Source organism: Somniosus microcephalus, unplaced genomic scaffold (assembly GCF_052327205.1).
Source record: "Somniosus microcephalus isolate GS21.2 unplaced genomic scaffold, FLI_Smic_1.0 scaffold82, whole genome shotgun sequence".
NCBI lineage: Eukaryota > Metazoa > Chordata > Chondrichthyes > Squaliformes > Somniosidae > Somniosus > Somniosus microcephalus.
This window is the reverse complement of record NW_028225269.1, coordinates 43,596-60,000: the sequence shown is the minus strand read 5'-3', so window position 1 is coordinate 60,000 and position 16,405 is coordinate 43,596. Positions and strand designations below refer to the sequence as shown.

General features: G+C 49.1%; 1 protein-coding gene across 14 annotated transcripts in view; it reads right to left on the bottom strand.

The window, feature by feature from the left end:
• Nucleotides 1–16,405, bottom strand: part of LOC147083112 (NACHT, LRR and PYD domains-containing protein 3-like) — an 82,589-nt gene that overhangs the window by 23,584 nt on the left and 42,600 nt on the right. For all 14 annotated transcript variants that reach the window (XR_015075983.1, XR_015075984.1, XR_015075981.1 and 11 more), the window contains 2 exons: nt 9,959–10,130; nt 9,788–9,853 (listed from right to left, as the gene is read on the bottom strand). Coding sequence is in view for 8 of the 14 variants with exons in the window: in XM_085980252.1 (XP_085836378.1) it covers nt 9,788–9,853; nt 9,959–10,130 (238 nt within the window). In the remaining 6 variants the exon portion in view is untranslated. The remainder of the gene's footprint in view (nt 1–9,787; nt 9,854–9,958; nt 10,131–16,405) is intronic.

The following is a 16,405-nucleotide window of genomic DNA, read 5'->3' as shown; positions in this document are numbered from 1 at the left end:
TGTTTCAAATCCTCACTTGATTCTAATATTCACTGAACATGCAGGTTTCAATGATATGACTTTTACCTCTGATGGTTAATACTTTCCGGCCTGCCCTTTACTATTGACATCTCCTCACGGCTGGAGAAGAACTTGGAGTGGGAGGATCCAGTTGTCGTGGTCCACGTAGGAACCAAAGACATAGGTATAACTAGGAAAGAGGTTCTGCTGATGGAGCTTGAGAAGCTAGGATCCAAATTAAGAAACAGAACCTCAAAGGTAATAATCTCTGGATTGGTACCTGAGCCCCACGCAAATTGGCATAGGGACAAACAGAATAGAGGTTTAACTGTGTGGCTCAACGAGTGGTGTGGGAGGAAGGGTTTTTAATTTATGGGGCAGTGGCACCAGTACTGAGGAAAGAGGGAGCTGTTCCTTTGGGACGGGCGCCGTTCCTTTGGGACGGGCGCCACTTAAACAGGGCTGGACCAGTGCCCTGGTGAACCGAATAACTAGGGCAGTAGACAGGGCATTAAACTAATGAAGGGGGGGGTGGGAGGCTTCAGGAAAGAGTAAGTTTAAAAGCAGTGCGAGAAATGTCAAGGCTCTAGAACAGAGTAGAGTTTTGGGTAAAAATAAGCAGTGCGTCAGGATGGGAGAGAGAAACAAAGGTAATAAGGCATCAGTGACTAAGGTGACATCAGGGAAAAATAGAAATAAGTCAAAGCTAAAGGCACTATATCTGAATGCGCGAAGCATTCACGACAAAATAGATGAATTAATACTGCAGACAGAAATGAACAGGTTTGATCTAACAGCCACAACGGAGATGTGGTTGCCAAGTGGCCAAGGTTGGGAACTAAATATTTCAGGATACTTAACTTTTAGAAGAGTTAAGCAAAATGGAAAAGGAGGAGGGTTAGCCCTGATAATAAAGGATGGGATAAAGACAGTAGAGAGAAAGGATCTTACCTCCGAAAATCAAGAAGTAGAATCAGTCTGGGTGGAGCTAAGAAACAGCAAGGGTTGAACACATTGGTGGGAGTTGTGTATAGGCCCCCAAACAGTAGTTGTAACGTAGGGCAGAGTACAAATCAGGAAATTAGAGGCGAATGTAACAATGGTAATACAATAATCATGGGGGCCTTTAATCTACATATAGACTGAGCAAACCAGATTTGCAGTAATACTGTGGAGGACGCATTCACAGAATGTATGCAAGTTAGGTTTGAAGATCAGTATGTTGAGGAACCAACTAGGGAACAGACTAGTTTAGATCTAGTATTGTGCAATAAGAAAGGATTAATTAATAACCTTGTAGTAAAGTGACCTTTAGGGAAGAGTGACCATAATATGATAGAATTTTATGTTGAGTTTAAAAGTGATTTTGTTAAATCTGGAAATAGGGTCTTAAATCTAAACAAAGCAAACTACATAGTTATGAGGAATGAGTTGGCTAATGTAGATTGGGAAACTACATTAAAAACTATGACAGTGGACAAGCAACGGCTAGCATTTAAAGAATTAATACATAATTTACAACAAATATACATTCCTTTAAGACACAAGAACCCCACAGGAAAAGTGTTCCTACTGTGGCTAACAGGAGACGTTGAAGATAGTATTAGATCAAAGGAAGATGCTTATATTGTTGCCAAAAAGTGTAGTAAGCCCGAGGTTTGAGTGTATTTTAGAATTTAGCAAAGAAGGACCAGAAACTGATAAAAGGGAAAATAGATTATGAGAGTAAACTAGCGAGAGACATAAAAACAGACTGAAAAATCAGCTCTAGTTATGTAAAAAGGGAAAGATTTGCGAAAGTAAATGTGGGTCCTTTACAGGCTGAGGCAGGAGAAATTATAATGGGGAATAAGGAAATGGCAGAGAAATTAAACAAATGCTTTGTGTCTCTCCTCACGGAAGAAAAATGCAAAAACTTCCCGGAAATAGTGGAGAACCAAGGTTCCAGTGAGAATGAGGAACTGAAAGAAATTAGTATTAGTAAAAAAAACTACTGGATAAATTAATGGGACTGAAAGCAGATAAATCCCTTGGACCCGATGGCCTACATCCTAGGGTTTTGAAAGAGGTGGCTATAGAGATAGTGGATGGACTGGATGCCATTTTCCAAAATGCCACTGATTCTAGAATGGTTCCCGCGAATTGGAAGGTAGCAAATGTAATCCCACTATTTAAGAAAGGAGGGAGAGAGAAAATGGGGAACTGACATCAGTCGTAGGGAACATGATAGAATCTATTATTAAGGAAGTGGTAACATCGCACTTAGAAAATAATAATAGGATTGTGCAGTCAACACGGATTTATGAAAGGGAAATCGTGTTTGCCAAATGTGTTCGTTTTTTGAGGTTGTAACTAGCAGAATAGATAAGGGGGAACCAGTGGATGTGGTGTATTTGGATTTTCAGAAGGCATTCGATAAGGTGCCATACAAGAGGTTATTAAACAAAATTAGGGTTCGTGGGATTGGGGGTAATATACTAGCATGAATTGAGGATTGGTTAACGGACAGAAGAGAGTAGGAATGAATGGGTCATTTTCTGGTTGGCAGTCAGGTAACTAGTGGGGTACCGCAAGTATCAGGGCTTGTGCTTCAGCTATTCACAATCTACATAAATGATTTGGATGAGGGGACCAAATGTAATATATCTAAGTTTGCTGATGATTCAATGCTGGATGGGAATGTAAGTTGTGAGAAGGATGCAAGAAGGCTTCAATGGGATATAGACAGGCTAAGTGCGTTGGCAAGAACATGTCACATGGAATAAATGTGGAGAAATGTGAATTTGTCCATTTTGGTAGGAAAAATAGAAAAGCAGAATTTTTTTAAATGGTGAGAGATTGGGAAATGTTGGTGTTCAGAGGGACCTGGGTGTCCCTGTACACAAATCAGAAATTTAACATGCAGGTACAGCAAGCAATTAGGAAAGCAAATGGTATGTTGGCCTTTATTACAAGAGGATTTGAGTATAAGAGTAAAGACATCTTACTGCAGTTATATAGAGCCCTGGTGAGACCACGCCTGGAGTATTTTGTACAGTTTTGGTCTCCTTACCTAAGGAAGGATATACTTGCCATAGAGAGTGCAACAAAGGTTCTCCAGCCTGGTTCCTGGGATGGGGGGATTGTTCTATGAGGAGAGATTGAGTAGACTAGGCCTATATTCTCTAGAGTTCAGAAGAGTGAGAGGTGATCTCATTGAAACATAGATAATTATTACAGGGCTTGGTAGGGTAGATGCAGGGAGGATGATTCTCCTCGCTGGGGAGTCCAGAACCAGGGGTCACAGTCTCAGAATAAGAGGCGACCATTTAGGACTGAGATGAGGAGACACTTGTTCACTCAGAGGGTTGTGAATCTTTGGAATTCTCTACCCCAGAGGGCTGTGGAGGCTCAGTCGGAGTATTTTCAAGACAGAGATCGATAGATTTTTGAATATTAAGGGAATCAAGGGATATGGGGATAGTGCAGGAAAGTGGAGATGAGGTAGAAGAACAACCATGATCTTATTGAAAGGCAGAGCAGGCTCGAATGGTCAAATGGCCTCCTCCTGCCCCTGTTTCTTAAGGTCATTACAAATCCACACATGATCCAGGTTATAAGACAGTAGACTTCTAGTGGATCAATCATTCACACAGTCAGTGGTGCTTACAATCTTCAGAAATGGGAAATAGGACATTGGATAGCTGTGGAAGAGGGACAGACTGTGAATGGTCAGAAGCCCACTATTACTTTATCAGACCTTGGGCATGTTAAAAAGGATATTGTGTGCATTGGGTGATGGACAGACTGGGAAGCGGAGTAAGTTCCCTTCGGCGGACTATTTGATCCTTAACTGAGATTCCAACCCCATATCCTCTCCATCACCAAGACCTACTTCCAACTCCATAATATTGGCCGTCTCCGCCCTTGCCTCAGCTCATCTGCTGCTGAAACCCACACCAATGCCTTCGTTACCTCCAGATGAACAACTCCAACCCTCTCCTGCTCAGCCTCCCTATTCCAAAGCGCTCTTGGTCGGCCTCCCACCTTGCACCCTTCAGAAACTTGAGGTCATTCAAAACTCTGCTGCCACTAACCTAACTTGCCCCAAGTCCCGTTCACCCATCACCCCTGTCCTCACTGACCTACATTGGCTCCACGCTTCCGGCAATCCCTCATTTTAAAAATTCTCGTTTTTGCATTTCGATCCCTCCATAACCTCACCCTGCCAATCCCTGTAGCATCCCCCAGCCCGACAACCCGAGATCTCTGCACTCCTCCAATTCTGGCCTCTTGCGGGGCCCAGATTTTCATCATTGCCAGCCTTTTTTCAGCTTCCTTGGCCCTAAGCTCTGGAATTCCCTCTTTAATCCTCTCCGATCCTCAACAGAAATCCACTGTTCTTATATCAGGACTCGTACATGTTATCTGTGGTATTGTGGCCACTGAGCGAGAGACAGACTGTGAAAGATCAGGAGGTAATTTGCTGTTGCTTCAGGACTCTGGTTATCTGGTGTATTAACTCCACTTCCACAGTCACCTGATCACTGGTGAAGGTTAATGTCATTCTGAAGTTAGAGGGGAATGAAAAAGATTATTCATTTAGGTTGAGAGGGTTTGATATACTTTGTTTGGGCACGAGACTTCTGTTTACTGTGAAACCCCATACACACCTGGCAGGATCCTGATGCACCGTGAAACCCCATACACGACATTAGTGCAGGAAACAGGCTCACATTTACAAATTAATTAGTAACCGAGAAAATTGAATGTCAGAAGTAAGAAGGGAAACCAAGGTAACTTTTTTACCCAAAGGGTAATAGAGCGGGGTAATAGTAATCAGGCAAGGACAATAAAGGGGCAGTGATAGGGGAGTACGGAGAAAAGTAAATGTGATTCTGTGGATACACTGAGAGGAGGGGTAGTTGGGTTCATCTCAAAAATAGAGAAATGCTCATTTGGGACAAATGGTCATTTGCTGTATCTAATCATTACGTAGGATTACATAGGCTATACGGCACAGAAACAGTCCATTCGGCCCAACCAGTCCATGCCAGCGTTTATGCTCCACTCGAGCCTCCTCCCGCCTACCCTCATCTAAATCTTTCAGCATAACCAGGTTTTTTTTATGTGTCTTCACAGTGTATCAGGATCCTGCCAGGTGTGTATGGGGTTTCACAGTATATCGGGATCCTGCCAGGTGTGTATAGGGTTTCACAGTGTATCAGGATCCTGCCAGGTGTGTATGAGGTTTCACAGTGTATCAGGATCCTGCCAGGTGTGTATAGGGTTTCACAGTGTATCAGGATCCTGCCAGGTGTGTATGAGGTTTCACAGTGTATCAGGATCCTGCCAGGTGTGTATAGGGTTTCACAGTGTATCAGGATCCTGCCAGGTGTGTATGGGGTTTCACAGTGTATCAGGATCCTGCCTGGTGTGTGTGGGGTATAACAGTGTATCAGGATCCTGCCTGGTGTGTATGGGGTTTCACGGTGCATCAGGATCCTGCCAGATGTGTATGGGGTTTCACAGTAAATAAGGATCCTGCCAGGTGTGTATGGGGTTTCACAGTGTATCAGGATCCTGCCAGGTGTGTATGGGGTTTCACGGTGCATCAGGATCCTGCCAGATGTGTATGGGGTTTCACAGTAAATAAGGATCCTGCCAGGTGTGTATGGGGTTTCACAGTGTATCAGGATCCTGCCAGGTGTGTATGGGGTTTCACGGTGCATCAGGATCCTGCCAGGTGTGTATGGGGTTTCACAGTAAATAAGGATCCTGCCAGGTGTGTATGGGGTTTCACAGTGTATCAGGATCCTGCCAGGTGTGTATGGGGTTTCACAGTGTATCAGGATCCTGCCAGGTGTGTATGGGGTTTCACAGTGTATCAGGATCCTGCCAGGTGTGTATGGGGTTTCAGAGTGTTTCAGGATCCTGCCAGGTGTGTATGGGGTTTCACAGTGTATCAGGATCCTGCCAGGTGTGTAGGGGTTTCACAGTGTATCAGGATCCTGCCAGGTGTGTAGGGGTTTCTCAGTATACCAAGATCCTGCCAGGTGTGTATGGGGTTTCACAGTATACCAAGATCCTGCCAGGTGTGTATGGGGTTTCACAGTGTATCAGGATCCTGCCTGGTGTGTATGGAGTTTCACAGTGTATCAGGATCCTGCCAGGTGTGTATGGGGTTTCAGAGTGTATCAGGATCCTGCCAGGTGTGTATGGGGTTTCAGAGTGTAACCGGATTCTTGCAGGTGTGTATGGGGTTTCACAGTGTATCAGGATCCTGCCAGGTGTGTATGGGATTGCACAGTGTATTAGGATCCTGCCAGGTGTGTATGGGGTTTCACAGTGTATCAGGATCCTGCCAGGTGTGTATGGGGTTTCACAGTGTATCAGGATCCTGCCAGGTGTGTATGGGGTTTCACAGTGTATCAGGATCCTGCCAGGTGTGTATGGGGTTTCCCCAGTGTATCAGGATCCTGCCAGCTGTGTATGGGGTTTCCCAGTGTATCAGGATCCTGACAGGTGTGTATGGGGTTTCCCAGTGTATCAGGATCCTGCCAGCTGTGTATGGGGTTTCCCAGTGTATCAGGATCCTGCCAGCTGTGTATGGGGTTTCACAGCGTATCAGGATCTTGCCAGCTGTGTATGGGGTTTCACAGCATATCAGGATCCTGCCAGGTGTGTATGGGGTTTCACAGCATATCAGGATCCTGCCAGCTGTGTATGGGGTTTCACAGCGTATCAGGATCCTGCCAGGTGTGTATGGGGTTTCACAGCGTATCAGGATCCTGCCAGCTGTGTATGGGGTTTCCCAGTGTATCAGGATCTTGCCAGCTGTGTATGGGGTTTCACAGCGTATCAGGATCCTGCCAGCTGTGTATGGGGTTTCACAGCGTATCAGGATCCTGCCAGGTGTGTATGGGGTTTCCCAGTGTATCAGGATCTTGCCAGCTGTGTATGGGGTTTCACAGCGTATCAGGATCCTGCCAGGTGTGTATGGGGTTTCACAGCATATCAGGATCCTGCCAGGTGTGTATGGGGTTTCCCAGTGTATCAGGATCCTGCCAGCCGTGTATGGGGTTTCACAGCGTATCAGGATCTTGCCAGCTGTGTATGGGGTTTCACAGCGTATCAGGATCCTGCCAGCTGTGTATGGGGTTTCACAGCGTATCAGGATCCTGCCAGGTGTGTATGGGGTTTCACAGCGTATCAGGATCCTGCCAAGTGTGTATAGGGTTTCACAGTGTATCAGGATCCTGCCAGGTGTGTATGGGGTTTCACAGTGTATCAGGATCCTGCCAGGTGTGTATGGGGTTTCAGAGTGTTTCAGGATCCTGCCAGGTGTGTATGGGGTTTCACAGTGTATCAGGATCCTGCCAGGTGTGTAGGGGTTTCACAGTGTATCAGGATCCTGCCAGGTGTGTAGGGGTTTCTCAGTATACCAAGATCCTGCCAGGTGTGTATGGGGTTTCACAGTATACCAAGATCCTGCCAGGTGTGTATGGGGTTTCACAGTGTATCAGGATCCTGCCAGGTGTGTATGGGGTTTCAGAGTGTATCAGGATCCTGCCAGGTGTGTATGGGGTTTCAGAGTGTAACCGGATTCTTGCAGGTGTGTATGGGGTTTCACAGTGTATCAGGATCCTGCCAGGTGTGTATGGGATTGCACAGTGTATTAGGATCCTGCCAGGTGTGTATGCGGTTCCACAGTGTATCAGGATCCTGCCAGGTGTGTATGGGGTTTCACAGTGTATCAGGATCCTGCCAGGTGTGTATGGGGTTTCACAGTGTATCAGGATCCTGCCAGGTGTGTATGGGGTTTCCCCAGTGTATCAGGATCCTGCCAGCTGTGTATGGGGTTTCCCAGTGTATCAGGATCCTGACAGGTGTGTATGGGGTTTCCCCAGTGTATCAGGATCCTGCCAGCTGTGTATGGGGTTTCCCAGTGTATCAGGATCCTGCCAGCTGTGTATGGGGTTTCCCAGTGTATCAGGATCCTGCCAGCTGTGTATGGGGTTTCCCAGTGTATCAGGATCCTGCCAGCTGTGTATGGGGTTTCACAGCGTATCAGGATCTTGCCAGCTGTGTATGGGGTTTCACAGCATATCAGGATCCTGCCAGGTGTGTATGGGGTTTCACAGCGTATCAGGATCCTGCCAGCTGTGTATGGGGTTTCACAGCATATCAGGATCCTGCCAGGTGTGTATGGGGTTTCACAGTGTATCAGGATCCTGCCAGCTGTGTATGGGGTTTCACAGCATATCAGGATCCTGCCAGGTGTGTATGGGGTTTCACAGCGTATCAGGATCCTGCCAGCTGTGTATGGGGTTTCACAGCATATCAGGATCCTGCCAGGTGTGTATGGGGTTTCACAGCGTATCAGGATCCTGCCAGCTGTGTATGGGGTTTCCCAGTGTATCAGGATCTTGCCAGCTGTGTATGGGGTTTCACAGCGTATCAGGATCCTGCCAGCTGTGTATGGGGTTTCACAGCGTATCAGGATCTTGCCAGCTGTGTATGGGGTTTCACAGCGTATCAGGATCCTGCCAGGTGTGTATGGGGTTTCCCAGTGTATCAGGATCTTGCCAGCTGTGTATGGGGTTTCACAGCGTATCAGGATCCTGCCAGGTGTGTATGGGGTTTCACAGCATATCAGGATCCTGCCAGGTGTGTATGGGGTATAACAGTGTATCAGGATCCTGCCAGGTGTGTATGGGGTTTCCCAGTGTATCAGGATCCTGCCAGCCGTGTATGGGGTTTCACAGTGTATCAGGATCCTGCCAGGTGTGTATGGGGTTTCCCAGTGTATCAGGATCTTGCCAGCTGTGTATGGGGTTTCACAGCGTATCAGGATCCTGCCAGCTGTGTATGGGGTTTCACAGCATATCAGGATCTTGCCAGCTGTGTATGGGGTTTCACAGCGTATCAGGATCCTGCCAGGTGTGTATGGGGTTTCCCAGTGTATCAGGATCTTGCCAGCTGTGTATGGGGTTTCACAGCGTATCAGGATCCTGCCAGGTGTGTATGGGGTTTCACAGCGTATCAGGATCCTGCCAGGTGTGTATAGGGTTTCCCAGTGCATCAGGATCCTGCCAGGTGTGTATGGGGTTTCACAGTGTATCAGGATCCTGCCAGGTGTGTATGGGGTTTCACAGTGTATCAGGATCCTGCCAGGTGTGTATGGGGTTTCACAGCGTATCAGGATCCTGCCAGGTGTGTATGGGGTTTCACAGCGTATCAGGATCCTGCCAGGTGTGTATGGGGTTTCCTAGTGTATCAGGATCTTGCCAGGTGTGTATGGGGTTTCCCAGTGTATCAGGATCCTGCCAGGTGTGTATGGGGTTTCCTAGTGTATCACGATCTTGCCAGGTGTGTATGGGGTTTCCCAGTGTATCAGGATCCTGCCAGCTGTGTATGGGGTTTCCCAGTGTATCAGGATCCTGCCAGGTGTGTATGGGGTTTCCCAGTGTATCAGGATCCTGCCAGGTGTGTATGGGGTTTCCTAGTGTATCAGGATCTTGCCAGGTGTGTATGGGGTTTCACAACTAAGAGATCAGCAGATGGATTTAGTGAAATGATGTCACGTTCGCATATTTACAGGAACTTCAGAAATGTCCTGATTTGTAATTTGAACCTATACAGAATAGCTTTGGATTGATGATAAATCTAAATGATGTCCAATCCTATTTTTCCTGGCTTTCAACTTCTGATTTCCAGATTGAAAACCTCTAAACAAACGGTTACAGCCAATCATTCTGATTCTCAGGTGTGAAATAAATGTTTTCAAATCTCCGTCGTCACTTACCTTTCAGCTGACTGGATACTTCGGATAAACCTTGTGCGATGTTCATGTAATCAAATGGATCGGAACCTGTTTAAATCAATTAGCATTCATGAAATCATATCTGTTACATATTAGAGCAAATCATGCTTTCTTTGAATTTGAAATTGCATGCAATATCGGAGTTCACCGTACCAAGTTCCTGCATTTCTTTCAGTATTTTGTCCAGCTTTGGTACCCCATTGCGCATTTTCACAAAGGATTCCCACATCGTCCTTCGAGCCCGAGAGCCTTTCTCCATCACCAGATTTAGGAGAAGTTTGGAACTGTCCGCCCGGTTTCCCTTCTCCACGAGATCAGTGACTTTCTGTAAAGAATGGTAATGAATGGATTGAGGAGCGGAGTGAAAGATAAACACTGAGAATGAGAAGGAAAGGATGTGTTCAGAGTTGGGACCTCCCAGTTGTTTTGAGCAGAGGAAGCAGTCGCTGGGGCGGGTACCGATCCATTCTGAACAGGGGCTAAATATTCTGTAAACATCTTGATTCACTCATTAATGGCAAAGAACTGGAATGAATTGTAGTTCTCGGAGAGCGAGGAATCACTGAGAATCTGCAGCAGCTGTAATCTGATTAGTTTACTCTGTCCTTCAGTGTCAAACATGACATCAGGTTATTGATTGACGATATGATACACTCGTTTCTCACATTTTATCCTGCTGTCATACTTTGTGATTTAATAGAAATAAAACAGCAGCAAGTCAGAACTTCATTTGCCTGAGAAATTAGGCCAACTGATCGAAATAATCACCGTTGATGTATAGGGCCGGAGAATTGACCCATCGACCTGAAAAGAGTCAGCACCAGAGAAGGCAGAGGATAAAGGGAGCGGGAGGCCGAGGACAGCGGACCTGAAAGGAGTCGGCAGAGGATAAAGTGCGCGGGAGGCCGAGGACAGTGGACCTGAAAGGAGTCGGCAGAGGATAAAGTGCGCGGGAGGCCGAGGACAGCGGACCTGAAAGGAGTCGGCACCGGAGAAGGCAGAGGATAAAGAGCGCGGGAGGTCGAGGACAACGGAGCTGAATGGAGTCGGCAGTCCCGGAGAATGTAGAGGATAAAGAGCGCAGGAGGCCGAGGACAGCGGACCTGAAAGGAGTCGGCAATCCCGGAGAAGGCAGAGGATAAAGAGCGCGGGAGGCCGAGGACAACGGACCTGAAAGGAGTCGGCACCAGAGAAGGCAGAGGATAAAGAGCGCAGGAGGCCGAGGACAGCGGACCTGAAAGGAGTCGGCAATCCCGGAGAAGGCAGAGGATAAAGAGCGCAGGAGGCCGAGGACAGCGGACCTGAAAGGAGTCGGCAGTCCCGGAGAAGGCAGAGGATAAAGAGCGCGGGAGGCCGAGGACAGCGGACCTGAATGGAGTCGGCAGGCCCGGAGAAGGCAGAGGATAAAGAGCGCGGGAGGCTGAGGACAGTGGACCTGAAAGGAGTCGGCACCGGAGAAGGCAGACGATAAAGAGCGCGGGAGGTCGAGGACAACGGACCTGAAAGGAGTCGGCACCGGAGAAGGCAGACGATAAAGAGCGCGGGAGGTCGAGGACAGTGGACCTGAAAGGAGTCGGCACCGGAGAAGGCAGACGATAAAGAGCGCGGGAGGCCGAGGACAGTGGACCTGAAAGGAGTCGGCACCGGAGAAGGCAGACGATAAAGAGCGCGGGAGGTCGAGGACAACGGACCTGAAAGGAGTCGGCACCGGAGAAGGCAGACGATAAAGAGCGCGGGAGGTCGAGGACAACGGACCTGAAAGGAGTCGGCACCGGAGAAGGCAGACGATAAAGAGCGCGGGAGGCCGAGGACAGCGGACCTGAAAGGAGTCGGCACCGGAGAAGGCAGACGATAAAGAGCGCGGGAGGCCGAGGACAGCGGAGCTGAAAGGAGTCGGCAATCCCGGAGAAGGCAGAGGATAAAGAGCACGGGAGGTCGAGGACAACGGAGCTGAATGGAGTCGGCAGTCCCGGAGAATGTAGAGGATAAAGAGCGCGGGAGGCCGAGGACAGCGGACCTGAAAGGAGTCGGGAGACCCGGAGAAGACAGAGGATAAAGAGCGCGGGAGGCCGAGGACAGCGGAGCTGAAAGGAGTCGGCAGGCCCGGAGAATGTAGAGGATAAAGAGCGCGGGAGGCCGAGGACAACGGACCTGACAGGAGTCGGCAGCCCCGGAGAATGTAGAGGATAAAGAGCGCGGGAGGCTGAGGACAGCGGACCTGACAGGAGTCGGCAGGCCCGGAGAAGGCAGAGGATAAAGAGCGCGGGAGGCTGAGGACAGCGGACCTGAAAGGAGTCGGCAGCACTGGAGAAGGCAGAGGACAAAGAGCGCAGGAGGCCGAGGACAGCGGACCTGAAAGGAGCCGGCAGCACTGGAGAAGGCAGAGGATAAAGAGCGCAGGAGGCCGAGGACAGCGGACCTGAAAGGAGTCGGCAGGCCCGGAGAAGGCAGAGGATAAAGAGCGCAGGAGGCCGAGGACAGCGGAGCTGAATGGAATCGGCAGTCCCGGAGAATGTAGAGGATAAAGAGCGCGGGAGGCCGAGGACAGCGGGCCTGAAAGGAGTCGGCAGTCCCGGAGAAGGCAGAGGATAAAGAGCGCAGGAGGCCGAGGACAGCGGACCTGAAAGGAGTCAGCAGCCCCAGAGGCAGAGGATAATTCAAAGCAGCTGAAGGCAGTTAATTAGGGAAATTCGGCCTATAAAAACAGACTTCGCAGTGCGTTCTGCACAAAGTGCGGTTTGAACAGAGTGCTGAGAGTTGGGTGAGTGAGGGAGTTAGATGCGTGAGGAGTCGAAGGAGGAGCTCCCTTGGTTCCCCTTTGCTTTCCCTAACTTTTCACTCTGTAGGAGTTGGTTCTTATTTAAACCCAGGAAAGAATCCAAGAGTGGGAGCAGTCAAACAACAACTGCAAAACCGCTAAAGTAACGTCTCAACCATGGAAGGAGCGGATTGGTAAGTAGGACCTTGTAAATATTTCTTCAGTCCACACGTTAAAGTAAAAGTAAGGTTTCTAGTTTAGAGTAAGTCGGCCCCGATTTTCAGCTTGTGTGGGGAATGGTCGGGTTTCCCCGCATGTGGGGTTTCTGACACACATAAAAAAGTGTCAGCCAGCTCCACGCAATTTTCCCTCAAGTGGCCAATTAATTCCCAGCATGTGGGAAGCCTTGCTAATTGTCCAATTCGAGTCAGAAATCCCCACAGTATGCATGTCATCATTCGTGGTGCTTTCAAGGTCCACAGCAAACACTGCATCCTTTGAAGGCTTCCAAACGAACCATACAGGATGGCAGAGGAGCCTGCAGCAGCTGTGGGCAGTGCCAGACCTCGAGCTGCCTCCAAATTCGACGAGGCTTCACTGCAGGCATTATTGGATGGGGTTAGGGCCCACAGGGAGGTCCTCTTCCCTAGGTCAGGGAGGAAGAGGCCTCCCACTGAGACCAATGCTGCATGGATGCAGGTGTCAGCAGATGCCAACTCGCTGGGGGTCACCAGAAGAACCTTAGCATCACATCCCTAACTCCTTCCTTTACTCCCCCACAGTACCATCCAGAGCCCCCGTCCTCACTGTGGAGGAGGAAGAGGCTGTGCAGCCAGACTCCTCAGAGGAAGCTCCAACCTCTGATGGCGCAGCGTCAGCAAAAGTAAGCGCACCCAGCACCAGCGCAGACACTCACACTTCGGGGGGACCTTCAGGACATAAAGTAGTGTTGTCACCTGGTGTTTCACAGCTCACAAGTGAGCCTCAGCAGATTCTGGAGACAGGGACAGCAGTGGAGAGTCCTCATCGGAGGGCGCAGGACTCTGCCAGCTGAGCTCAGCTACGCTGCATGTTGACCCTCTGCCTCTGGGTCCATCCGCAAGAGAAGAGCTGATGGATCGCCATGCACAGATGCAGGAGTCTCTGGCAGGTTTTGTGTCCAGGGTCGCTGCGAGTGTGGAGCGAATGGAGGAGTCCATAGCGACCATGAGCAGAGCCTTTGTGGAGTCATTGGTGCATGAACGCATCACCATGGAAAGGTTGGTAACCTCCATGGAGGAGATAACTCGCCAGGGTACGGAAAACATGGCGAGTGCTCATAAGAAAATGACATCTCTTGAACAGAGAAACCAGATCTTCATGGAAGTCCTTCTGAGTAGGACTGCCAGTGCAGAAACAGGTCCCCATGGCCCCCTAAAGCACAGCAGGGTGCTCTCAAGCCACTTCCAAGCGCTGGCCCCTTCTGGCCTGTGCAGCTTCAGGTGAGTGAGCAGCAGCCTAGTGCTCCTGGTGCTCATCCTGCTGTTCCTGGTTCTGCTGCTGCCGCCTCTGCTGCTGGAGATCCTCCAATGGAAAGAAGGGAAGGAAAAAAAGGCGTCCCATGCTTCTCGTAGATGCCTCCGCTGAGGAAGCGCTGAGTGAGGGTGGCGAGAGGGGCTTCCCAGGAGATGGCATTGGAGAAGTGTGTGAGGATGCAACCTTCCACAGCTGTGCCTAAGCCTTGAAGAAGTAGCCCCAAACCTGCAGCAAGGTCCTTCAACATACAAGTGCTGTCCCTTTAAATCGCAGCTTCTCCATTGACCTGCAGCTGACAGCAAGCAAGCCGGCAAGCTTCACGCCAGCTCTCAGCAGCGGGGTTCCCCGCAGGCGGGTTTCAGGTGGGGAAAGCCCCAAAGTTGCAACGGCCCCGGAGAAACTACCTCAACAAGCTGGTAATTGCTGATTAGTGCTCCGACGACCAGTCCCGCCAGCGGCGGCCGGGATTGAAGCAGGGCGTGGGGAATCGGCGATTCCCGGCCCCCGGCCGCATGAAAAGCCGCCCAACGGCGGCCAGAAAATTAACCCCATAGTGTTTAAAGTGAAGTAAGGTCCCTAGTGTATTTAATATTCTTTAATTTAGCAGAAGTAAAGGGAGTAAATTAAGGGTAGGACATGGCAGGGCAGCTCGGCAGCGTGGAGTGCTCCTCCTATGCTATGTGGGAAGTCAGGGACACTTTCGGTGTCCAGGGCGAACACATCAGCGGGAAGTGTCTCCAGCTGCAGCTACTCGAAATCCGCATTTTGGATCTGGAGCAGCGGCTGGAGCCACAGTGTGACATCCACGAGGCTGAGATCTTCGCAGATAGCACGGAGAACGATGTGGTCACACCACAGGTAAAGAGTGCACAGACAGACAGAGAATTGGTGACCACCAGACAGAGTAAAAGAACTAGGAAGGCAGTGAAGGAGTCCCCTGGGTCCATCTCCCTCTCCAACAGATTTTCCGTTTTGGATACTGCTGGGGGAGACGGTTTCTCAGGGGAATGCAGCAAGAATCAAGGCCGTGGCACTACAAGTGGCTCCGCTGCACAGGAGTGGAGGAAAAAGAGTGGGAGAGAAATAGTGATAGGGGATTCTATCAGTTGGGGAACCGATAGACTTTCCTGTGGCTGCAGACGTGACTCCAGGATGGTATGTTGCCTCCCTGGTGCCAGGATCAAGGATGTCACTGAGCGGCTGCAGGACATTCTGAAGGGGGAGGGTGAACAGCCAGAGGTCGTGGTCCGTATCGGTACCAACACAGGCAGAAAGAGGGACGAGGTCCTGCAAGCAGAATATATGGAGCTAGGAAATAAATTAAAAAGCCGGACCTCAAAAGTAGTAATCTCAGGATTACTCCCAGTGGCACGTGCTAGCGAGAGCAGAAATAGGAGAATAGACCAGATGAACGCATGGCTGGAGAGATGGTGTAAGAAGCAGGGATTTAAATTCCTGAGGCATTGGGACCGATTCTGGGGAAGGTGGGACCTGTACAAGCTGGAAGGGTTAAACCTCAGCAGAACTGGGACCAATATCCTCGCAGGGGGTTTGCTAATGCTGTTGGGAAGGGTTTAAACTAGTTTGTCAGTGGGCTGGGAACCTTAGTGTGGGCCCGGAACGGAGAGAAACAAAGCTGGAAATGCAAGTTAGAAAAGTAGTCAGCAAAACTAGTAGGGAGCAGAAATAAAGGCCAACAGTAAAGAGGGTCAAAGTGCAGAAAAATATTAAACAGGCAAAGCTGAAGGCACATAATCTAAATGCACGTAGCATTCGCAACAAGGTGGATGAATTAATGGCACAAATAGAAGTAAATGGGTATGATATCATTGCCATTACAGAGACATGGTTGCAGGGTAACAAAAGCTGGGAACTGAATGATCCAGGGTACTCAACATTTAGGAAGGACAGACAAAAAGGTAAAGGAGGTGGTGTAGCGCTGTTAATAAGGGATGAGATCGGTACGATAGAGATAAAAGATCTTGGCTTGACAGATCGTGATGTAGAACTGGAATCAGTTTGGGTGGAGCTAAGAAACAGCAAAGGGCGGAAAAGATAGGTGGGAGTTGTGTATAGGCCACGAAACAGTAGTGGTAATGTAGGGCACAGTATCAATCAGGAGATTAGAAGTGCATGTAACAAGGGCAATACGGTAATTATGGGGGACTTTAATCTACATATTGACTGGGCAAATCAAATTACCACCAACGGTGTGGAGGATGAATTTTTGGAATGCATGCGAGATTGTTTCCTGGATCAGTATGTGGAGGAACCAACCAGGGAAAAGGCTATTCTGGATCTGGTACTGTGTAATGAGAAAGGGCTAA